We start from the raw sequence: 26,120 nt of genomic DNA on the forward strand, positions 1-26,120 counted from the left end.
GGGACCACAATTTATATTCCTAATTTAGTGTATGGATTAATTAGTCTTGTGTGTGTGTGTGTGTGTGTGTGTGTGTATCAGTTTCCATGTGGCGGAGCTTAGGAACTATATCCACTTGATCAAATCACTGCTTGCTTTCATAAGGAAACTCTGGAATGATATCTGTCAGTCTAATCTTGATGTTTTTTCGCTCAGAACGGGCTTTGCATATTTTTAGCTGCAAACTTTTAATTAAAGCTTAATTGGACAATTTACAGAGAGGACCTTTCCAACATTAGTCGCTAATCAATAACGCCCTATCTCACATCATACATAATGAATCACTATGACCTGTTTTTAGCCCTTAATGCAGCAATACACACACATACACACATGTAACATGCTAACTGAGCCAAGCATGCATTTTGTACAAGGCTGAGGAATCTGGCTCATATTTTCCCTCTCCCTGATCCAATCCTCTCCCCCGTCATATAGATCGGAGTCTGCGGGGGCCAGAGGCGCTGACAGAGCCCAGATGCTCCCAGTCTGTCTGGGGGACTGGGGAGACTGGTGCCATGGGGTCCTGGAGCCTCTGAAGTGCCGCCCCTCCGTCAACATGACCAAGGCTAGACCTGCACTTTCTCCAGGCTGAGACACTCTCCGTACCACGCTGACAACCGCGCTGCATAGCCACAGATTGAGACATGCAGGGATACGCACTCACAGGCACCCGCTCTCACGTAATGTATGGTCGTTCATCAGCCGTTCCTAATTAGAGACCCCCAGACCAACACTTGAGTTCCTAAGGTTACAATGACACACTGATACAAGGTTACTAACACACACTCACATGCTGATACCTCTTAGGGTTTCTTTTACTTTCTCATTTAATCCAGCTCTATCTCATCATCACTGTCCTAAACTTGCTCATGTTGAGTGGGGTCTCTTTGTTCTAAAGAAACAAAACAAAACAAAAAAAAGGGCACCATACAAATCCTCCATCCTCCCGCTTTCGCTCTCAAAACACAAAGATCATTACAAGAGCATCAAAGTATGCCATGTTTGAAATGATATTTCTCTTTGTAGTTGTGGCATAGCGTGGAGTGTGTTGGTATTAGATGCTGCTGTGGCAGCTGTCGTGGCTGGCTGCGTGGTGCCTCGGTGTCAGGGCCTCCGAGGCCAGGCTGTCCCGGCAGACAGACAGAGGGGGAGGAAACCTGATAGTGCAGCCAAGCCCCAGCCTAATGTCTGTCTATCCAGCTATCTATCCCTGTGTCTATCTGTCTGACTGACTGTTGGACACGGCCTATCTGCATGCTGGATACTCCTCTGGCTTCCAAGCAGCAGTGCACTGCTTGCAGCTGAGTTAATACGTTCCAAAAAGTTTTACTCTTATTTATTTTTAAGCATACAAACTTCTTAGGAAAGAATAAAAGCAGCTATTTATGAATTACTGATGTGGCTGCGGGATTCACTTCTGCAGAGTCCCCACTAAGCTTGTGATTCGTACCAAGGGGTGCAGGTTGTGATAACATTAGAATTATGAGCCGACATGTATGAAGAGCAAGGGATGGAAGCACAGAGTGTGTTTGTATTTGATGTGGGGGCAGAAAATTGCTCTATAATGAGGTGGGTTGCCAGGATATGAGATGGGAAGTGGGGAGTTGGAGACAGGATATAAGTTATGAGAAGGAAACTAATGTTAGGAAATGCAGAGGTTGTTGTTGTTGTTGTGGCTGTATAAGCTAAAATGTATCTTGCTACTATCTGCCGTGATTAATACAGCTCGGCCAGGTCAAAACCTCGCACTAACGCTGTGGATGCCACCAACCATATCCTCGCTCTTTCTGGGGCTCAAATGAGTGTGTGTTGTACAGTATGTGAGGGAGAGTGTGTGTGTGTGTGAGGGGGTTAATAAATGTTGAATCAAACGCCGCACGAGACACTCACACTCCTTAAGGGTTGCCCATTAGCGGTGTGTGGGTGCATAGGGAGTTTATCAGTGTCTGGGTGATTTATGAAGTCAGACTCAATATCATCCACTTCACCCACACACATATGGACATACACATGTGCACACACCAACACGCATGGCCACATGCTCAAACACACACACTCACGCGCATGCAGCTCATGCACTCCTGTAGTCTCTCTCTCTGAAATGGAGGCAGATATTAGGCCAAAATTAAAGGTTTCACAGAGATGAACAGTGCGGATGATGAGATCGTCTCAGCCTCTTTTAATCTAACTTCTTTTTTTATCTCTGAGCCAGCATGGTACGGAAGTGGTACCACCACAAAATAATACAGACACAATAATAATAACACTGCTACTAATGCTGATACATACTAAAATCCCATGAAAATGTAGGAATTAAAAAAATGAAAAGGTCTGAATTCTTTTTAAGAGATTCCTTGGGTACCTAAGCAATTACATGGCCAATTACTGGCAGCATGTTTGAATCTTTGATGCTGGACTTGTTTTTTACACAGACCTCTACAGACATCACTATCTCTGGTTGCTAAATTCATAGCATTCCATAGAATTTACTTAGCCACAAGCAAAAAAAGGAGGGTGCTTACAGTGCACTTCAGAGTGCGCCTGGTTTAAATGGGACCCCTTGTGGCTGTGTCACAGCTCCCTTCGTTAGGGGGCTGACTGTAGCCTGTAGTCACCACAGGCATCATTAGCCCTCTGTGAAACCACAGACTGAGTCTCATTCTTCATCTGCCTGTCTGCAGCCTCGACATCTACGCTGCGATGGTGCACCAACGGCAGAGTAAGTGAGTCCAGCAGCACGGCAAGACAGCCACGCAGAGCTGATCGGATAAGAAATTCAAAAATGCAGCAAAGTTCAAATGTATTCAGCGAGCAGGCCACTTGAATTGGTTCTGCAAAGGTTAGAGCCGGGGTTATTTTTTGCAGGGTGGATTATTATGCTACCTGGGCTGAACAGAAGAGGAATAACTACTGTATAGGCAAGAAAGGGTCACTCTGGGGCTAGACTAGACTGTTAGGAAAATCAAGAACTTAGAAAAAAAAAGACAAAACTGTCAATGTTACAACAGATCATTTTAAGTAAATATAGAAAATAAAAGTACAGGACATATTCAATTAAAGCAACTGCTATTTCTAAACACACAGCACCACTGCTGCCCTCTCCGTAAGGTCTTTTTAAGTGAGAATAATTTATCCCAAAGGGATTAAACTGTGTTGTGATGGAAATAAAATAACATATAAACATTTAAGTTACAGATTAAATGTGCAGGATGAATTCAAGGTTGAAATGTTGATTTCTGTTTCCCGTTCTGTACTGCCCTCTAATGGAAAACACTACTCAGAAATAAAAAAGGAGCTCTGGCATCCAGAGCTGCAGCGAGGAGAGAAGACATATAGCATAATTAATTATGAGCTGAACGGAGTGAATGTTACATGAAATCAATTTTTAAATTAAATACAATTAAAATGATGAAAAGGCAGGATTTGTCATTTTGAGATGTATTTATTTAAACATGTCTAAGGTAACAAAAGTAAAGTATATAATGCATAAGACATCTCCACTCTAGGTGGATTATAAGGCGAGAGCAAACAATGAGATCTAAATGAAGACAAAACAAATGCTTCACTACAAAGCTTTGTAGCAGTACAATTCAGAGCCTTTATCATTGGATGTTGAACAAAGCATTCACTTGGCAGGAAATTAAAAAACCAACGAGAGGTACAAAGACTAATTCTGCTTAGGAAAAAAAAACAACAACAACAACAATGCAAGAGACATATTTTTAAGGGAATAATAATTCTTTAGAAAAACCATTCCAGCACTATCTGGCAAACGCAATGGAGACCCACGGGAGCATTATGTTTGTAATTCCTACTCTTCTCTGTTTAAGTTATTTTTGTACATTCTAATTCTGCAACAACTCTGTATCACATTAACTATGCAGCATCTCTATTCTTAGATTTAAAAAAGGAGAATAAACTGAATATCTACAAGCAGCTCAAGTTGTTCCACAGAGTGTGCCAAGAACGCTAAACTTTATGGCCCTGTTTTGTGTTCTTAAAAAGAAATCCCGGCCTTGTGTGTGTGACTATGTACTGAATGGAGGACAGTTGGCCTCTGTCATGCTTAAGCCTTCCCTTCACTGCCTCTCATGGGTGAGCAGCCATTGTTTGAGATGGTCGCCCTTGCCGCTCATGTACGGCCCACTCTGTCCACTGCTAGAAATTACTCGGTGGCAGGGGATGAGGAGAGGAACCTGGCACAGACAGACAGAGAGAGAAAATTCAACGCTGAGGAAAAAAACATGTTGAAGTTCTGCAAATGGTAGGCACGACCATTTTTTACATGCAAACAGACACTTTTAAAGTGTTTGCTTCTACTTTCTCTTTTCTTTTTATTCAATATATAAATTCAGAAAGGAGGTTGCAAAAAAGCACATTTTTAGTATACAAGTTTTAAACTTTAAAAATTTTAATTCCATGAAGGATCAGTACTGTTACCACAAAAGTATGATGTGTTGGTACAAAACTAATATTTAAAAATAAAACAGAAATACAGATTGGAGCTTTACTGCTTTCTTATTCTCAGGTTGACGTTTATTGTCACATCAACACAACAGTAGGAGGTGTAGATAGTAGATATGTATTATGTATGAAATCATCTGATTTACCACATAAACGGTGCAACTTAAAAGTAACCAACGTGCAGGAAATATCAATCTACACTTTTTTTTTTGCTTTTTATGTTCATGCACTGCATGAAAACAAAGTGCCACACCAGAAGTGTCTGGTTTGATCCTGCACAAATCCACATTCAGGGTGATGGCTCAGTCTTTGGGTATAAATGTTTTTTACTCTTTAATAGTGTAAAGCAAAGAAGCAATCAAAAATTAATGGGCAAAAACACCAGCAGGATGAATATTCAATCGAGAGGGTGTCAACATTAAGATCTGATAACCCTCTGATCATTAAAAAGAGGAAGTCGGTGGAGCGTTTACTCTTGTTGCAGATGACTGCCAGGGGGGGTCCCGAGTTCTTTGTAAACTAAATGGCTGGAGAAAGATTAAACAAGCAAGCCTAAAACACTTCGATCATTGTGAATTCAGAACAAGAAGAGTAGCAATGGTTAGAATGAATCACAGACGTTATTCCTTTTAAAATATTCTTAATGTTGCCCTAATATTTCTTCTAGTTTTACTAAATACAAAAACATCCCAACTACTGCTGCATTGTGACTATATTCCTCCAATTTAACCAAGTTATCCTGACTCAATGGCTGCACCTCCTTTCACATAAAAGTTGGACATGCACTGTGTTTCAGTTCAAATCCATCATTAAACCCGCTCCCATATCAACAGCAATAAAACTTTCCGAGCCCCAGATTAACCTTGCAGACAGAGAAATACTGCTCGAGTATTCGAATCAATACTGTTCCCCGGGTTTGGAGGGAGAGCAGGGTACCCTCAAGGCCTACGGATCTGTCTCTTCACTTGGGGGGGAAAAGAGCACTACGCCAGGCTTATCAATACTCAAATCCTGGTGAAGAAGAAGTGCCACAGAGAGGCGAGGATCGATTGAGCACACTGAGCTTTTCACAGTTGAAGCCTGAGTGGAGCAGCGCTACTGACAAGTAATTGACACTGACAATCTGACTCTGGATCTGTATCAGGAGCTGAGGGCTCAGGCTTCCAGCCTCTCTGACGAAAGGAAGAAAATGTCTGTAAAACATGAGACTGAGGTATTGTGCAGCCATCCAAAAGCAATGCCATTGGCTAACATAAAATATAAAGAAACTTGTGTATAAAAAACATATAAACGCTATCTTTTGTAGTTTATTTGCATTTATTCTGTGTTTGAACTTACTTTATTATTATTATTATTATTATTATTATTATTATTATTATTATTATTATTATTATCATAAGTGAGTATTCTTCCTACCTTAATAACAAAAACAGTGTCGCAAAAATCGCAGCACTAAGATGAGGATCTACACAAGCTTTCACTGCACATATGAGGGAGAGCATCTCACTGGCTGCATTTCTGTACAAGAAGTGTTCTCTGCCTCACAGAGTACACCGGTGGTGCCCACAGCACTACATGGGCAGAGCTAAACGCGCTTTGATCAAAGGGTTTGATCAAAAGAAGACACACCACTTGCCCTCTAGCCCTCCATTTTGTACATAGTGGATTCATGGGCAAAATGATGCGGGCCCAGGTTTCCTACAAGAATCGGAGATTTGCAGTGTACATCTACAGTAAAGACTTGAGAGAACAGGAACAAAAGGTGTGGGCTTAAAATTGTGCTGTAGGTAGACTTCTACTTCGCCGCAGCTCTCAGAGGGAGGCGTTTATTTCGCCTTTGCACATTTTCGAACACACCTACAGTTTAGATTACATATCCTGCATCACGAAGATTTTCTTTTTTACTTGTTTTATTGGAAAACTCAAGTGGAGTACACAAGAACTTTGTTGGAGGGAGTGCTCTTCAAGAAACTGAAACAAAACAGAGCATCAGGACATCAGATCAAATCTATATTTTATCACTTTTTATATATTTTCAATGTTTGATTATATGAGCATATACAGTATGTTTAAATGTACCCACAGAATACATTACATACATCTATTTATTAATTTGTTTCTGTATTTGTTTACTTATTAATTCATTCACCATTTCATTCATTCATTTAACCCTTTTATGTGCAATTACAGCATAACATAATTTGATGTAAAACAATTAAATCTATTGCAACTCGTGTGGTTGTTTCACATAATCCAAATTACATTTAAGAATATGTAATCAGGCGACAGATGATTTTTGCATTATCGATTAATCTGCTGATTCATTTCTTGATTAATCACTAGGTCTATAAAACATCAGAAAACACTGAAAAATATCCATCAGTTCCCTAATTGACAATTTGAAATGTCTTGTTTTTTACCAAGAGACATTTTGTTAACAAAGATATAAAACATTTAAGAAGCTGTAACCAGAGAATGATAGGAGTTTTTGCTTAGAAAAGTGACACTAACGCTTACTAGATTATTAAAATAGCGACAGATTCATTTTCTGTCAATCGTTGCAGCTCTATATTTAATACTGTAAGTAATGTCATGGTGTCCGGTGCTACTTCTTTATTTACTACCCCTACTACCCAAAATGACTAATTAACTTTTGCCTATAGGCAGCATTACTGTTAGTCCACGCGCAACATGCAGGTTCAGATGCACTAAAATCTCATTAAAATCTAATAATAATCTATTAAAAATGATTAGTTTCCCTATCTGACTACATAAAGTAACTAAGAGAGAAGCACGTCAATCAATGTCATCCACACTCACCGGGTTCTTCCTCATGGCCCCTCCCACCGCCCGCGCCGCTCTGGGGTTTCCCGCCATCTCAGCGAGGCGTTTGTACGAGACCGTCTCTCCAAACTTCACATCCCTCAGCAGTATCTGCAACACGCGGCTGGTGAACGCGTCTTCGCCACAAAGCAGAGGACAGAGAGGAAGAGCGAGAGACAGAGGGAGAGAACAGAGGAAGAGAGAGTTTCTCATTTAATCAGACAGCTGCCTGAGAGGCTGATGACAACAAGACAACATTTTAGTACAACGTTGATTTTACTCCTTTGAAATAAACTGGTGTTTTGAATTTAAATCAAAAGTTTGAAACATCAGTACATTTTGATCCACTGAATCGTTTTATTTCATCATGTCCAACCACATGTTTGAGGTCCAATTCTTATTCCTAGGGGCTCTGTAGGACTCCCTCTTTTTTTCTGTACAATACTCATTAAACAACTAAATACATAGAAGTCCCTCAACTTGACCTTAGAACTAGTATTGACATGCTACAGAAGATGATGTGAGAAAATGATTTCTATGGCAGAAAAATCTAGGTTATGCTTTGAAAGGTCAAAGCTAAAATTAAAAAAGTTCGCTCCTTCATTTAAAAGGATTAAGAGAGGCCAAAAAGACTGCAAATCTGCTCTAGATTTTTAATAATAATAATTTGAATGTTACACACCATTTGTGGCAGTGGGATGACTTTGAGGTTAATCAGACCAATTTGTCCTTTTAATTGCTTTCTATTCAGAGTAGATTCATTATATCATCTTCACTTAAATGGCGGAATTCTTCAAATCATCCGCAGCTTAACCGACCACATTAACGGCTTTGATTTCATTAGCAATTTAGCAGTTGCAATATCTTTTTTTTTCTGGATTACCAGGCAGTGACTGAGAGGCATGTTTGTCTAGCTGTGATTGCTAAAGAAAAAGGGAAACTTTTTTTGAAGCATCTCAAAACCTTAAGACATTGATGCAGTGTGTGTAGCAAGCAAACCACACTTTTTTTTGCAAAGAGAACAAGATGGGGAACAATAGTCTCGTTATCAAGAGGGGGTGACATTCTTCTAGTACATACATGTACTCAAGTCATAAAAATTCAATTAGTGATCTCCCATTCTCTCTCATTTATATGGTCTAAGAGAGCACATGACAAGTGATCTATGAGAAATCCCTCTAAATTGGCATTGTGTGAAAACATGTCACACCCCTGTCTCTCTTCTACAGAGTGAACATCCTTTGCTCCCCAGGCTCCCTTGCTACCTTATAGTCACTCTCCGCTACACAAAGCCATGCGAACAAGGCAATTTGCCTAAACTGGGGGGAATAAGTGTAAAACCTAAAGGGGATATATTTGATTGATGCGCACCCATGTGAGTTCTTTGTCTTGAACAAGGCCCGTAGGTACTGTTTAATAATTTTTCAGGTAATAATCACGCTGTCAACGAGATGACGGGCTCTTACGCAGACAGACTTAATGTTATGAGGAGATAAGATACACCCCTGAAATTTCTTTTATGCATTATTCTCCCTCATAAAGCGTGGATTTGGCCACATGATGTGCATGGTACATATTGATATCGCTTTGTCACTGGTGGGTAGATGACAACTTGCCCAGACTATGGCTATGACAAATCCCTGTTGATGCAAACGTTATTGACAAACAACCAAAGTCAGTGTCACGCCGCCAGACGCTGCTGAGCACTGTCGCCTACAAGCAGACCGAGCAACAAGCTACGGGGCTGTTTACACCTTTTATAAATCCTGAGCAGCTGTTTCTCCTGGAAGGGTTTCACATCTCCAACAGTTCTGGACAAAAACAAGTGTCTGTGCTTTTATCTGCCGGTACAGAGGTTAAAGAACTTTGCCCTCATCAGTGTTTGTGACAGAGACTTCATGCGGGTCACTCAAGGTGACCAGCAATGATTTGGAGAGCAGTCCCCTAGCCCCATACTTCATAAAGAGCCTAATACGGTGTGTCTGGGGTCAGGACCCTCTTTGGATCGGGGTGCAGTGATGTCAATTGTTTAAATAAAAGTTGAGAGGAACCACTTACATGTTTACAGGCATCCCATAATTATATCACAGGTCATTACCTACCATGAGGCCAGGTGATAGGGCCTCTGCAGAGGCAGAGACAGATTGACCCAGAGTAAAATCGAACAGATCTAGTGATTATGAAGGTATTGACATTAATGATTGATTTGCTCATACTTTTGTATATGAGAGCAAATTGAAGGAAGAAAAAACAATAACAATAAATGGAATTCCATTAGCCCAGCTAATGATAGATTTGGGGAGATGACTTCCAGCTGACAGTCACCTCATACATGGTTGTGACAAAAAGAGACAATAGTGGAAATGCGGCTACCTCATTATCCTTTGTGTCTAATGGGAGGGAAGACTTTGACTCCCAGTCAAAGTGTCTCTTGAGTCTTGAGGGATCCCTACTTTTGAAGGCTGACGGGGTGCTGATGATTCTCTGATTATTCGATATTCTGAAAACGTTCATTTCCCTAATTTCTCTCCACATCACAGGGGCGAGCCCTGGTGAGCGTCTCATCTCCCCCTGTGCTGTGCACAGGGGGAGGTTCAGCCTCCTGCAAGAACACAGTCATTTGGGCTTTGAAGAGCGCCCTTCCCCCCTTTGCCTGGCCCCCCTCCCTGCATATTCCCGGTGCCGCTTACCGAGACTAAGATCCTCTCGTCTGTTACATATGGATGTATAATTAATGAGATAAGAATATGCATCGCTTTAAGAACCCATGATGGTGTCTGTGTTTTCTTTTCTGAGGGGGGGCAATGCAAGTGCACGCACACACAAACATACACAAGCTCACTGAGCACGACACATGCACGCACTCGCCATCCCTCTACCTCTGACGACCAAACTTGCGTGTGATGTTGCACATGACAATCAGTCAGACAGTATAGACAACTGCACCTCGCATCTCCTTTCATGTCACCTTTGTTGCTCAGGTATATCGTGACAGCTAATATGAAAAGTGGCTTGTTTTGTCAGAAATGTGTAAATAAACATGGCAACACTTCAAGTGAAGGTCGAAACTCAATATTACATGACAAGTGCTGCGAGAGCGCTGTCGCGTTCAGGTTCTCCCACAAGATAACTGAGCAAACAAAAGTTGGTTGTCATAGATTGTAATGACCTGATTAAACTTGTATTTCTTTCCCAGGCAGGCAGCGGCTGCATGACTAGATCGAGTAGGAATTTGTACAGCAGTAGGGCAAAAACGAATCCTTAATATTTGTGAATCAACAAGCAAACAACCTTCTATTTTCCTCCCTCAAAAGACAAATACTCTTGATGCACACATTTAACATTTTTATACTGGCATGGCCTATGGTTCTGACTACTGAGAGCAATCCAAGCCTAAACCCTGTATTTACTGAGCCCCAAAACAACAGGCGAGGGAGAGAGGTGGAACACAGCACAATCACCTATTCAGATCAGGTACTAATGAAGAATTCCATCTATCCTGAAATTTAATTAAAACCCCAAAGACTTCAGATGAGATGCGATTTGAAAGAGCCTGGGGCTGGTACACAAGCACTTGGTGGCGAAGGGAATCACACTGAAAGTTGATATCGTAATTGGTCCTGATGTATTTCTGCATTGCCTTTGCGGGAGCGTGGGACTCATAGCTGTATACAGGGTCTCGATGGAGTACCTGCTCATTGAAAATGCCATCACTCAAGCAATGCAGATCTGCATGAAATTAGAGAGCAACTAAGGCCTGATTGCAGGGGAAGAGAGGCACAATTGTTAAATGCATATATTAGAGTTATTTTTCTTCCTGTGTAGGTGTGCTTCTGGGTCTAAATGAGCGCTTCTGAAAACCTTTAAGTTAAAATGCAATGAGCATCTGAGTGTGACAAAGAAATAGCCTGTAATTGTTTTGAAAATGGCACGAGCGCGATACATTTATGATTTCAAAAGTGAGTTGTCAGGCTGCAAGTACTGTTTGTTTCCTTGAAAACAAAAGCGCCAGGGATAATTAATTCCTCATTTTTTTCCTTAGCTCCCTCAATCATTCACTCGACAGTCACAACTACCAATTGAAAGGACACTAATTGTCCGTTTTTTTGTGGTGCTTTCATTTTACTCACCCTAGGTGACTGGTCAAGCCAACAATAAGCTCATTCAAACTTTACCACCATTCACATGTTGTCATTGAAAAAAAAAACGCTTCCTGTCTGAAAATGTCAAGAGTGGAATTCGATCAGTTTCAAAGAATGTGCCAAGAATCATGGAAAAGCTTGCCAAGACTAACACGCGTGGTAAGAGCTGCCACAGATTACTGAACCAAGTTACAGCTCTGTGTTCTGTTCTCTCTCCTTTTGCTCACCCACTCACTCGCTTTTCCCCTGCTCTCGCTCGCTCTCTCTCTCTCTCTCTCAGCCATAAAATACTTCATTATAACACAGTGAGCCAGTGAGTGTAAGTGATGTAACTGACAATTAAGAGTGAAAGCCTGATCCCAGTCATGGCTCTGCAAATATTTATCCATGACAGACCTCCTTGCAGGGCGGGGTGGTGAAAGGCAGGGAACGGGAGACTCCCAGTGGTCTGCGGCTCACTGAAGTACGCCTGGAGCCATTCAACGCAGCACCGCAACTCGGGGCTCGTTTCTGCCGGGCTATCATTGACCACACAGCTCAGGGGGACCTCGCTGCTCCTGTGAGGGATATAAGGCAGGATGGGGAGTTAAGGTGGGGATCAGAGGAGCAATCATAATACCCAATTCTTGGTTGAATAGTGCTAAAATATGTCACAAGAGTGTAGTAACATGCCAAGAGTGACACAGATGCAAGATGGCATCATTTGCTGAGTAAAACTAAAATTGTTCTTCAAGACGTGTTTAAAATCTAAAGTTCTGCAATTCGGTGTTGCTTCTGTCACTGGGCTGTGACAAATATCAGAGCTGTGAAAGCTAGAAAGAAGCTGGAGAAAATGTAAAGACAGTAATCCAGGCATTTCTAACAGTAGATAATATATTCATATGAAGTGCAGCATGATAGAGTATGAAAGAAAACATTGTCGGGTCATAAGGAATGGCGCTAACAGTTTATTTCAAACAACTTTAAGGGAGCAGAACCAGTTTCTGAAAAAAAGACAGTTTTCAAGAGTCTTGCAGCTGTTACGGAAAAAAAGTTAAGAGCACAGCGTTAACAACAGTTTCAACTCTGCTTGGGTCTAGTTTATAGTTCATGACAAGAATAAATGGATTTTTTGGCCAGAGCGGTGCTGGCCAGCAAAGCACTACACTTGGACGTGCATCTTAGCATGAGTAGATGCTTGGAGGAATTTGCCGATGGTTGAGTTGGCATCACTTAACAGCTGAATTTCTCTCCGCTGCTGACCACCCCCCAGGTCAATGCAAGCAGACTGACCCATATTTGACACTTAAAGACCCTACTGGGAAGGTCCTCTCTTAGCATGTGCATTACTGCAAAGTGGACCTCAAGCTGTGCTGTGGATCTAAAGCAGGCCGCCAATTCCATTAACTGGTGTACAGGACTTATAAATAAATAATATCACCATTTAAGTGCCCCTTTTTCAAAATTGGCTTATCCTGTATGGTATTAATAATAGACATTTACTTTGTTAAACACACAGACCGTCTCTCTCCTGCCCGCCGTAACAACGTGGCCCTAAAGTGTTTTTACACTTCTGCAGGTCACAGTTTGAGCAACATTTTATATTGGACATGTGAAGCTGAGGTTTACTGGAGTGTTATGACTGAGAAGGTCAGTTTTCAGGGAACCGCTCTGCCTGCTAGTTTGTGGCTGTGTGATGAAAATCTCCTGGGTGCCATTTAACAGTGGGTGTAAATACAGTAAAAGGTGTAAATACTCTCATTTCTAAATAAACCACACAGCAGTTTATAGTTGAGTGGTGAAAACTCGGAAACCCACTGGCGGGTCCTGTGCTGAGACCCGCTCAAACAATGGCCATGGCTCATGGCAATCTCTGTCGGCATGGGTGAGTGCCCAGCCAGCCCCTACTTGTCATTGTCTCTCCTTTCTATCCCTCCCTCCCCTTCCTCCCCCCAGCTCTCCCTCCTCATTTCCCCCTCTCTATTTCTCTATCCTCCCACTCTGGCTCTTTTGGCTCCCCACCACCTACACCCCCAGACACACACCCACCATCCCCCCACCTCTCTTTCTCTCTGCAAGGATCTTCAGGCCACTGTTCCCTCTCTACAACCCCCCCCCCCCAATCCCCTCCACCTCTTCTCCCACCACCACCACCTCCTCCTCTACTCCTCCACAGCCCCTCTTTCTCTCTGAGAGGATGTTCCAGCCGCTGCACACTGACAGCTCGGGGATATTGTGTGTGGAAATGTTCCTGTTGGACCCGCAGGCCCTTACAATCTACCGGACAAAGGCTAGAGCACCTTTGCTTAAGGCTTGGCACCTTTGACCTCCAGCTCACACTTCAGACTTGTCACCGTGGCTAATTTTCTTCTCCCCTCAGCCCTCTGTTATAGATGTTCCGGCTTCAAAGGTGTCTTGAGTGATACAACATTGACAGTAGTAAAAGTTAATGCAATGCAGTACATGTTATGGCTGGTAAACAACACCAAAATAAATAAATAAAAGTGGAACAACATCAGTCGAGCTGAAGTCTGTCACCTCGAGGTGCAATGGGGGATTGTATTTAAAGAGCATGTGGGCAGTGGAGATGTAGCTCCTGCACTGGCAACATTTCCAGTCGCTTCAATGAATTACAAATCAAGCAGCATCATACGATCTTTATAGTGTCCAGACTGGCACATTAGAAACTCTGCCCTTCAAATGAGAGATTAGAGATGTGTGATAAATGTTGGGCTTATTACAAGGAAACTCTCAAAGCAGGAGCAATCTTTATATTGTCTTAAAGGAACTGTCACACTCTATAAAATCCAAAAAATTTAATTAGCAGTGATTATAAACAGTATTTCAATAACTGTGTTTAACAAGTGTGTTTAAGTTTGAATAAACAATTCATATTTGGTTAAATCAAAATTGTTATTTATTATCTTTTGACTAGTTAAAATCATATTGTTTTCCAATGTCCTTCAGGCGTTTACTATTTCATCACAGCAGGTAAGGAAATAAGAAACTAATTCCAAGCTAGCCAGGATCTGCTGCACTAAAAAGAATATTTCCCTTGGTAGAAGATTGTGATTTGAGAAAATTTCTAATATTGTGCTCCTGTCACAATCAATTTCCAATTACCATAAATCATTGCTGCGTAAAGTGGGAGTCATTTGGAGTTCTACCTATTTTCCAACTCTAATATAAAGAATGAATTGAGCATTTATATAATGTTGGAGGTTATTTCATTCATCCTAGAGGAAACAATCAAAAGAGACAAAGGAACAAAAAAAAATAGCTGACATCAAATTTGGCAATTGTCCTTTGGCATATTTTCGTATCTCAAGTTGCACAAGACTTCAGTAAGACTTTTTCTATCAGCTGCAGACGTATGAATGAAACAGGTTAACCACAGGATCTAATTGAAAGGAATCTGGCGAAGGGTGTAATGGTATATTGCACAAAAAGGGGAAAAACTCAGAACTCATGCCTCCATCCTGTGAAGCGTGATGGCGCTCATCCTGACTCGATCGGCTGTCACTTTTGACACAGCCTGCCAGAGTTCTCCTTCACCGATCATGGGTAACATGGCGGGTCAGAGGATGAAATAGAAAAGGCCAAGAGCAGTCCAATATTTTCCTCAGCCTTATAGCTGCAGATACTTAACTCAGAGACGTCAAAGACTCAAGAGAGCATGAAAAAAGCCTAAAATGACTGTCTAAAAAGGGAAAAAAATACAGCATGTCTCTATGAATGTCAAGATCCTGATGGTCTCTGAGCCAAAGGCTGTGATACAATTGTAAGCCACTTGCTCAATGCAGCTCGTTCAACCATTTGAAGATCATTCAGATGCCTATCTAGCTACTGCAGCACTAAAGTCGAGAGCTTTTGGAGTGGTAAGCTGTAAGGAATGCTTCCTATTCTGTTCTGGGGCGCACGTTTTGTGCATCGCTGTTTCAAAATAAAAACAACTCGGCCAAACAGACTGCTCTCTAGATATCCAACAACTCTTATTAGCAAATGTCCACCAAAGAGGCTGCAACACTCAATCCAATACATAAAGGTGGTGGTAAAATACTGCAGAGTAGGCAACAAAGCACACAACAATTAGGTCTTCTCCCAACTGGCTAGCCACAGGAGTCAGTGAAGGCATGTATTACCAGAGCCTTAACTCTTTCTCCATTATGTAGTGTATCCACACCCCTACACAGCAATGTTTATCTACAACAGACTACTGAGCAGTTTCAAATAGTGTTTTTAGCCTCTATTCTCAAGTGCAATAGTAAGAGATTCCAATTACCCGAATGGTAAGGAGCCAGTGAGGGAGGCATAAAGTACATTAGGGATCCCCTGTAACTGCAGGGACCTTTTAGAGCCTCAACTGAAGAGGGCCGAGAGACTGGAGGGACAGTGACCCTGCATGGATAGCCTCTGTCAAAATTTGACCACGTCAAGCACAAAGGCATTATGGGAATCCAGTGTCACCAAGTCCTAATTACTGTCTGTGTTCAGAGCAAATTACTGCCTTGTTCCTCTGATTAGCGAGGAGGCTAATCTTCACCTGTGTACGCCAGCACTGCTGAGGGCCCTTGAGTGTTAGCGCTTCGTCTTCTGTAATTTATTTTTAAATCAGTGCCCGCTCCCAGGAGTTTTGAGTGTTTTGTTGTGAACCGCTTACCATGATCCCCACCACCGCCCCCTCACCCCTAAATCCTTGACTAAATCCTTGTTTGGTGCCGCAGGAAGATAAGCAAGAACAACACTTGGGCATAATTGACTCGTACTCCACTCCAAGATGTCAGAGCAGAATCATCTCTCTGCATATTGCCTCAGTATGTCACACACTGTACACTTCTGCATGTTGCAGATATAGAATCCAATCAAGTTCTAAAACAAACTAGCACAACCCTTGTGCCGGAAAAAAACTTCCCGGTCGACAGCAGGGAAAAACAGAGAAAAAAAACTGCAGGAGCTGCTTTTAGCTGCATCTCCACAGTGAAGGGTAACTCTCGCTCGCCTCCTGTCCACACCCTGGAGGTTCTGCTTTAGAAACCACAACATTTGCAGATTTTCATCTGAGTGAATGTCAGTGTCTCGTCTGCGTGTGGCGGTTTACAGGTAGTGAGTTACACAGGTGTTGGTTTACACAGGAAATGGCACATGCAGCCTGATTGGGACGGTCCCGAGAGATGGAGGCATAAACATAGAGCACAGATGGGTCCAAGGGCCATTGGGAGCAGCACCTTAATGAATACGCAGCTGAGTACTAGACTTCACAACATGCAAAATAATATTCTAAGGTCGCAGTAAAAAATAGAACAAAAATCATCTGAATATCATTACACAATGAATTATTCATACCATTTCTAAAGGGACTATGTCAAAAAGTCTCCCCCTGCTTTATTGATGATTTCATTCAATATCTCAGCAGATCACTGATTGTATGACAAAGCATTTTAGTTACAAATGTAAGCAGTTTATTTAGCACACTACTGTGTACATATACAGTATATATATATATATATATATATATATATATATATATATATATATATAAAGGGGAAATAATAATTTGAATTGATTACAATTATGTGTTAGACTAATATAAAACAGAGAAAGAGAAATAAACACAGATGGAGAGGAAAGAGAGATATTATAGTGGGGAGGAAAAAAAACAAGTTGTTGATATGGTTCCTGGTGTGTGAGCACATCATGTAAACAGGCCCCAAACAGGGAGCACATTTACCATACTGCTATTCAGTGTGAACCAGGACATTGATTCACAACACTACATGAGTGTGAGAAAAACGATAAATGCATCACCTCAGATATTTCACACTATCGTTGGTAGTGTGTAAAAGCTGTTGTGACAGCTTGGGTATTAGTGCTAGATAGATGGAAAATGTCTGGCTGCTTATGAATGCCAATGTGACTGGGGTGACACAAAAACACTCCACCTCAGAACAATTAGGCTGTTCTCAGGCCCTATCCAGTGTTGTCAGTGATAATGGAAAGCTGTGAGGATAACTGGTGATAAATAGACTTTAACACCCTCCTCCTTAAGACCAATGCAGTCCTGCAGTCCTCTCATATGCTTAACTAATCATGAGCATGGCCGGCAAAATTCATACAAAAGACTAATTACTGTTGTACTTCACTTCAGTCTCAAAGGCCTCTTATATAAGGACTTGGGGGTTCTCTTGCCTCTTTTCTCCTCTTGATGGGTATTTTTTTTTACAAGTAGGCCTCATGCTAGACAAAAGCATTTAAAAATTGGTGATTGCTTTCATCCACTTTAATTACATTCAGAAATGGCATTTCTGCCACATAATACACCCCTATTGTTTCAGAATTATCTGGCTTGGGGAGTAAAATCTACAATATTTGACGATGCTCCCGAGTTAAATCGCCTCTTGAAATTGAAATATGCAGCCGAAATACAAAATAAAAAGCCAGCCTTTGCTGCTGATATACTGGAAGCTCCTTGGCTTTCTGCAGAATGCTATTATTATGCATATCCAGGTAGAAAGTTCATTAACCCAAAGCTTAAGCTAATTATGGTAGCAGAATGCTATCAACCAAACGCTTTCAGTCAGACAGCTGTCCAGAATTTCATTTGCTAATCATTTGTCTTTTGCCGGAGCATATGGTACATTTCCCCACTATCACAGCAACAACAAACAGATGAAAATCATTAACTAAAAACAATGTGCAACGTGAAAAATCAGACACAGATTTATAAGGCTTTGTGTCAGAGAAAAAAAAGGCGGATTTATGGCCTGGGAAATATAATGATAATTTTTGGTTTAGCCACTTAGGATTTTAGGCAGACCACGTGATTCAAGTGTGCTGGGAATTCAGATGCACAAATATATTGTTTATATCTATATGCAAATGAGACTGAGAATGTTTATCCGTGTAAAATTAATTACAATTTTCTATAGGAGCATATGCATAGAGCTTGTTCTTAACAATTTTTAGCTTCTAGCACATTTTGTGCTGTTTTTTTCCAACACATTATTTTTATGTTGTTAAAAGCAGAAATCCCTCAGCTCAGAATTAAATCAATTATTTTCCAAGAAATGCTTCATGCATTTTTCTTTTCTTTTCATAAAAACACATCATACTGGCTGTTAAAGGGTGATTGATATCAGCATTGCCTTGCGACATTATCAGGCAATAAAGGCTACTCAGGTTCTAATGCAACATGTCATACACAGGCTCCTGTAGTACATTTCTATTGAGGACCTCACAAGCTAAATTGCTTTTTTCCTGCTCCCCCACATCTCAGCCAGCTTGACAGACAAATTGATCAAAGCATTGTAAAATAATATGCTCACAAAATGTCTCGGGGCAGGAGTCCAGCCCTTTTTTCATTTTTCACCCTAATAAAAAAGTACTCTATGATTTCCTCTGTATTATGTGTCTGTGCTCTGTGTGAAAGAGGCAAGAAGCATCATATTTCAGATAATAGTAATCTCCTGTAAACAAAATGCGTATCATTTTTCTGTGAACGCTGAGGCCATGCTAAAAACTAAAGGGGGGAAAAGCTGGTTAACAGGGAGGCTGGTGCGTAGGGCCCCAACAGGGGTTGTTGAGATGTAATGAATTTGTTCATCTGATGGTGCCTTCAGGGCTGTCGTTAGACTGGCAGAGGAGGTTGATTTTAGGAAATGTTCCTAAGATCAGTTAGGAAGCAAAAGGGGCTTGAGACGTTTCTATTAGAAAGAGCTGACGGTCATGGTGTGTAAGCAATACTTCAAGGGCGTTTATGTAGCTATAATGGCATTTATCAATAACTATCTATCAATGCCACAAATGCTTTTGTTGCTGCACCAGCTGTTCAACACCAACCAATAGTGAATTCTGAGAAGAAAAAAAAACATAGAAGGCAAACAGTTGTATAAACCTGCAAAGCTTTGACTTGCTCACAAATATACTACTGTAGGTCTCCCTTTACGTTATGCATAGATGTTATCTATTTCCCTTATCCAAAATATGCTCTTACAGATCATTTATCACACTGACTTCCTAAGCCTGTGCCACACCACATCCAAAGCTAGAAAGAGCCTTGTTTAGTATGTCATAAATAAATCAATGGAAATGGCTGATTTGAACTATTACTGCTACAGGCGGGCTTTTGTGAGATCTACATGTAAAGCCGGTTGCAAAGATAAGCCTTTATTTTGTCACTTTATCTCGCCTTCTTTAATGCCTGTTTACATTTCGTTACTCCATATATCTGAGGTGGCTCTAGTTCCCCTGTCATATGACAATAACATTGTATTCAACTGGTCGTGATAAAATCTAAACATTTGGTTTAATGATTTCTTGCTCACACCTTTGAGAACATACAGACAGCGATGTGATCGAAGCATCACTTATGACCGACATAGCAAATGATATTAAACTGAGAAATGATCTAGTGATGCGAATCATTAAATTCATTTGCATATTCTTACTGAACCTGAACACACAAATTAAACCCTGTTCACAAGAAGACGGAAAAAGGTGCTTGCGCATGGTTACAGGACATCTTCCATAATCAAAATTCCATATTATTAATTTTCTAACTTCAACTCATTAACAACAAGTGGAATGTTTTTACTGCTTGAGGGATTTTAGGAAATAGCAGACAGTCGAGGAAAAAAACACATGTTGAGGTATAATATACAAGGTCATTAATGGGTTTCCATAAATTAGAATTTGAACATACATTTTCAAAAGGATAACTTATCCGCCCTATCCGGGTGCATTTGAAAATGGTTTAATTTCCCAAACCATTCAAGTTTATCAAATGTGAATCTGCGATACATGGATATTTAATTTCAATCTAATCAAAACTAATCTGAGATCTAGGATGTGGACCTGTAAAAATAAGGAATAAGTACTTATTAACGCTGAGTTTAATCAGTTTCAATCGCTTCAGTAAGACTGTCAACGTTCTAACAATTTTGAGGGATGGGTAGGGCATGAAATGCAATCACATATTACATTTCTGGGTGTCGGTTGACACTCAGAACTACTGCATACAACTTGGAGGGACATAAATAAACAGGAGCGAACAGTCCATGCTCCCCATGGCCTTCGCTGACCCTACAGACATCAGCTCTAATCAACTCCCTTGTGGGTAATAAACAAGTTATTTTTCTGAAATTTCAAATATACTGCAGGAAGAATCACAACCACATGCCATCAGAAATCTAATTTCAAGCCCAACTGTATTCTAGTGCCCCTCATATTTCTAGTGCCTGCTCATATTTGCCCAACTTTCTCCAGGATATTTCTTGTGGGATCTACAAAAATGCCCTGCTTCCAATGAGGAATGGTGGCACTCCATCACAGGAGTGGATTCTGTCCGCCTGTAAATTTCACACCTTTGTTTATCACGTCACCAGCCCGGCTGTTGTACAGTACCTTTCAGCAGGTGCGACATCCATTAGGATCTGGATGGTGTGCACACCATTCTCACATCCACTGACTTGGATCGTCCCCAGGGGGCTCAGCAATGAGATGGTCTTCTGAGTGCACTGGCTCTCCCTCTGCTTCTTCATCTCGTTGCCCTGCTAAGGAAGCACAAATTACACTCCCTTCATTGACATATTCATATGGCAACTTTCACAATTTCCCACACACATTTGCATTGAATGATCTATTGAAAACCTAGCGGGCCACCAACGGATGATGACTTACATATTTGAACACCTAGCCTCCAAACAATGTCATGATGTGACTTGATCCCTACATTACTATCCAATATTTCTTTTGTGCATGGAAAAGAATACGCCTATCTAACCAATAAATCGCCCATTTTCCCCCCTCTTTCTGTTCTATATATCACATAAATGAGAAAAACAATGCAGTCTGTTCCCTTGTCTGGTGGGGGATTCCCAAGATAGCTCGACATTATTTTCAATCCGTCATTTTTGGTTGATGGTCGGGATGTTTTTCTAGCATTAAATTTGTTCCTTAGGGTGCAACTCCGATGGGATTCTGGTTTCCAGCCCTTAACAAAAGCAAAAACGTGCAGCTTTTCTGACGACTGAGATGGATACTGGCAATAACCAGACAGCAGTTCCTTTTTTATTTTTACTTTGAGGGAAGGAGAGATGATTGACTATGTTATATGTGAGTTTTTGAGAGATGGGGTTATAATAAATAAAGGTCACATTGATTGTAAGAGTTTCAACCAAGGAAACCTTTCCTTCATGGAACCTTCATCTGAAAAGTGTCTAAAGGGTACAAATAAAATAGATCTCTTTTTCATTTTTAATAGTAGGCCTACATGTAATCCACATTCATATTTTTAAAGTCACACAATTTGTTGTGTGATGTGCCGCAACTTCACGATTATTTTGCTGATTATTTTATAAATGTATCATGATTTGTCTATAAATGTCAGAAAATAGTGAATAATGACAATCAGTTTTCCAGAGTCTAAGGTGTCATTTTCACATGCATTGTTTTGTCAGACCAACAGTCCAAAACCAAAAGACAGAAAACCAAAACATAGAAAAGTAGCAAATCCTCAAATTTGAGAAGCTGTAACCAGAGAAGTTTCAAAACTAGTAACTTCATCAAGCAACACAAAAATAGAGCTGAAACAATTAACCCAATTACTCCTTTTATTTATTTATTCCAGGAAAAAATACTAAACATTTTCTTTGTTTTACGTGATAGTACGTCATAGATTTTAAGATGTTACCTAGAGCTTTAGGAAACTGTGGCCATTTTTACCTATTTTCTGACATTTTTATATACCAATCTATAATTAAAACAAGCAATTAATAAATAAAAATACTCCACTGCTCAATGCAGCCTGTACTTTTTAATTTTATAATGGATATATTTATATCCTATTTTAGATTAAACAAAGGTTATGTGATAAAAAGTAGTCATGCATTTACAGTATATCATTTAGACTTTTAGTCCCCCCCTTCACATACACACACCACCAACACATCTGTCATGGTATGCGATCACAAATGCGTCTGCTTCAACTTTCTTGTTCTACTCTTGCAGCTCTCACTGTATTCATCTGGGGTTTGCCTGAACTGACAATAAAGGCGAGAAATTTCTGAGCCAAACAATGGTACAGTGCACTTTGGATAAGCGCTGAACACACTGCCTGCCATTTAGCAAGCTGGTAATAGACTCATAGATAGAATAATGGACTTTGGCAATAATGGCCTTGGCTAATAGTCTACGCTGATTAAAAATAATGCTATCATGTTTGTTTTGTGCCGTTTTCGGTGCAGTACTACACTAGTCTAAGTGACTACTTCAATGTTTGGATATTTAACCAGCTCTTCACGGTGAGGAACAACAAACAATAAGCAGCTTGTGTTGTTAAAAATCACTGGCAGCATCCTCGTGCTCGTCAATCATTTGACTCGTTTCTCATTACACCAGTTCCTGGTCAAACCTGCGTGATTAATTGAGTAGAAAGCGCGCAGATACTGCGCAAATGCAACATGTGTCCTTACTGTGCCATATTAAATTAAGGAATTGATGCCGAAATGTACACGAAGATGGCGCAATACTTTGATTGTGCAAATGTCTTCAAACTACTTAAAACACACCTTTAATATTAGGCGTGCACTAAAAATGTATGAAAAATAAGTAGAGGATTGTAACTGAAGGCCTAACGTTGCACGAACTTACTCAAAAGTAAGCCCCCGACCGAATGACAGTATACAGATACCATTTGAACTGCAGATTTTGTCAGGCTTTGTTAGAGAGACTTTAACACCGTAAATTAGCATCGTAGCTTACAATGAAGCCCTTTGATCCGTACGGTGTCTCAACAATTGTCCGCTTTTCCCCCATGGCTTTTCCTCTCTCTGCAAAACAAACGTGACAGAAAGTCTCTTCCTGTTTCTCCAGACTGTGCTCGAGCCGGCCAATCACAAGAGGCAAAAGTCAGCTCTCGCTCTGTAATTGGCCGGTATAAAGTCCCCGCTCCTCCCCTAGCCAGGGACAGACACAGAAGGCTTGCCTAATCTAATAGGTCTCCAGTTGGGATATTGGGTCCTTCAGGGGGTCCCTAGTACACCGAAGACTAGTATTGGTAGTGATTTAGATATTTGATGTGCTTGATATTTTTACAGCAGGAAAAAAAATGATAATGCAAATTTTGAACATTAATTTCAAACACTGTTATCTTTCCACTTATAGCTGAGACATTTATCCAATTCTGTGTCTGCAGTGACAGCGAGGTCTTCAGGCTCCCAGACATAATGTTTGTGGATTAAAAAAAAACACCTATTTGATTCCAACAACCAATAACTTATTATGTATTTCCAATTAATAAAGTCAGCGTGTTATTATGAACAACACATGGGCAGTGCACAATCCTTTAATAAGAGTTTACTGCAGTTTAAAGAAGAGGGATTTGCCTTATGTTGCCTGGAGCAGTCATGGATTTAACTGAAGCATTTGTTTCAGTCCTTATGACCAAGTGTGCGGCATCAGTCATGCATTGTTTAAAAGTGTCTGTTGTCCTCTGCAGCTTTATTTTTATTTCTGTGGTGCCTTCAGCTCTCTGCATGCCTCCGTTTGGAATGTGTAGGCCGGTATGGGCCTGTGGCCCACACCCCATCTCAGCGGTGAGGGTGGGAGCGGGGGAGAAAACGCCACCCCTGCAGAGACCATTTTGAAATCTGTGAGGATTTCCATGCCATCTGGACCCGCTGCCAGTCTGCCCCAGATAGTAAGGGTTGGCAACGGTACCCGACGGTGCAATATGGCTCTCTCTTTAATGAACTACTAACTGTCCCCCGTTTTAATTGATGTGACATTTGAGCCATTTATCTCTGACATTTCAATGAAGGATGATTCTCAGCCTTGCCATTTACTTTTTTGTGCTATTTTCTAAGAGTCATTTGCATTTTTCCGCTCTAAACCTGCTTTTTGTCTCTCATTAGCTAATTAGAGAGAAACATGCACAATTAATAAAAATGAACATAACCTAGTTTGATATAGGCTTGATGAGGGATAATCAGAAAATCACTGTTTTCTTAATATTCATCAAAAATGATGTGAAGGGCTACCTGTGGTAAAAGGTGACTTCGATAAAGCCTTGTAACCTTTACCCACATACCAACATGTAGCCTACAGTGTGGGACAACTTATGTTCCCAGCATGGGGAGAATCAAGCTCAATTAATCAGCATATGATTGCAGTAAGCAGCCCCCTCTGCTGGATCTTCTGAGCCATACTGTTTGAAATCATTTTAATGCTGCATTCAGTGGCCAGACATTTATCATATGTGGCAGTAAGGGTGGATGTTTTTGCATGTGCTTTATTACATTTAGAGGGAAAAGATTTCTCAAATGTGCAAATTTAAAATTATTTAAAGACAACTTTTGCTTTTTGTCATCCTATATTTATTGTATATTCATTTTAATTACTGCTGGCACATCAAAGCTGTTTTGCACATTTTATATTTTGTTTGTACAGTCATGTATATTCATTCTGATAAGTGCAAATCATTTATTTTAAAAACAGGAAATACTTTAGCCATGTGTTGAAATAAACAGCCTTAAGTGTGTGCGAGTGACATAACCTGATTTACTAAAGGTTCCAGCCTCAATTGTTTTCCATAATGACACATATTTTCAATCTTTTTAAGATATCCTTTAAAAACACGGCTGTACTGATGACGACTGTTCCTTTGATTGTGAGCGGTATCATTGCCAAGGTGTGGTGCCCTGTCTGTGTTGGCAGCCGGGCTGATATCTTTTGTTTGAGACTCAAAGAGCTCTTTTTCCTGTTCAGTTTCCCGCACTATTTTTGTTTGTGTGAGGTGTTGATAGACTTATACGTTGCACAGTTTCCTTTTAGTGTACAGCACCAGATGTTTGTGAGAATAACAGCCCTAACCTTTTTTTGTCATAATGACAGAAATTGTTTATTAGCAGTTTTGTCCATCCGGTAATGTTTGATTGTCATAGCTCAGTCATATACTGCCTGTCTGTGTTTTGCTCTCTTTTCCTGTGTTCACAATCTCACTCTCATGTTGGCGTGGGAGGAGTTGAAGTCATTTATGATATTAGATATTCTCTCGGAGAGCAGGAAAGTCCTGACAGACTGAACAACCACCATCCTCTCACACAGTGGTGTGTGTGAGTGTGCATTTTAATCAGGAGAAATGGCTCTGTGGGCCTCACATTGCACATCGAGGAGGTCTGGGTGTTCTCATTGTGTATATCCAGTGTACAGTAGAGTTATGTCTGTTCCTCTAAATCAAACCATGAAGCAGGCATTAAAAAGGCATCCTGTTATTTTGTTCTTTTTACTTTGACACTTTGTTATTCCACTCCTCTCAAAAGAATTAGCCTGATCATCATATAAGCAATGCCGCAATCACAAAGACGTGACAAAATTTCTCTGTACCCTCTGGTGCCCACTTATTTAGTGTGCCTGTGTGCCTCTGTCCCTCCATCTCTGATATGATGTGGCTTCTCTATTTTACTGTTGACATAGTGCTATGAATGTCTGAGCACTTTGCAAATGAAGAGGCTTGAACTCCTGACAGGCAGTGTCGCCGGCACCATGACACACTGGCCCGCACATGCTGTGCGGCATAATGATGACATTAGGATCCAGTGATAATATCAGGACGCACTTCAGATAAATGACTGATAAACCAGGGGTTGTACCTCTCGTATTACACGCTTGACAGAGCAG

General features: G+C 40.8%; 1 protein-coding gene across 5 annotated transcripts; it reads right to left on the reverse strand.

The window, feature by feature from the left end:
- Window positions 1-3,461: 3,461 nt before the first annotated feature.
- Window positions 3,462-23,322, reverse strand: mgmt (O-6-methylguanine-DNA methyltransferase). 5 transcript variants are annotated; one of them, XM_031307400.1, is made up of 5 exons: window positions 23,205-23,322; window positions 20,847-20,992; window positions 11,865-12,025; window positions 7,324-7,463; window positions 3,462-4,235 (listed from the first exon to the last, which is right to left on the reverse strand). In XM_031307400.1, exons 1-5 carry the CDS (start codon window positions 23,256-23,258, stop codon window positions 4,119-4,121), a joined length of 618 nt encoding a protein of 205 aa, XP_031163260.1. In that variant the 5' UTR covers window positions 23,259-23,322; the 3' UTR covers window positions 3,462-4,118. The 5 variants fall into 5 exon arrangements, with proteins under 5 accessions (XP_031163260.1, XP_031163252.1, XP_031163282.1 ...); XM_031307392.1 differs by having other exon boundaries at window positions 20,847-20,995; XM_031307422.1 differs by having other exon boundaries at window positions 23,094-23,217.
- Between the last annotated feature and the right edge of the window lie 2,798 nt (window positions 23,323-26,120).

The sequence above is a fragment of the Sander lucioperca genome, chromosome 15 (genome assembly GCF_008315115.2).
Source record: "Sander lucioperca isolate FBNREF2018 chromosome 15, SLUC_FBN_1.2, whole genome shotgun sequence".
Classification (NCBI taxonomy): domain Eukaryota; kingdom Metazoa; phylum Chordata; class Actinopteri; order Perciformes; family Percidae; genus Sander; species Sander lucioperca.

Coding starts and splice junctions, on each gene's coding strand:
- mgmt (XM_031307392.1), bottom strand. CDS start 23,258: ATGGGGGAAAAGCGGACAATTGTTGAGACACCGTACGGATCAAAGGGC. Junction 7,464..11,864: donor CCACCCCGCCCTGCAAGGAG/GTCTGTCATGGA, acceptor TTTGTGGCGAAG/ACGCGTTCACCAGCCGCGTG. Junction 4,236..7,323: donor GGGCCATGAGGAAGAACCCG/GTGAGTGTGGAT, acceptor TGTCTGTGCCAG/GTTCCTCTCCTCATCCCCTG.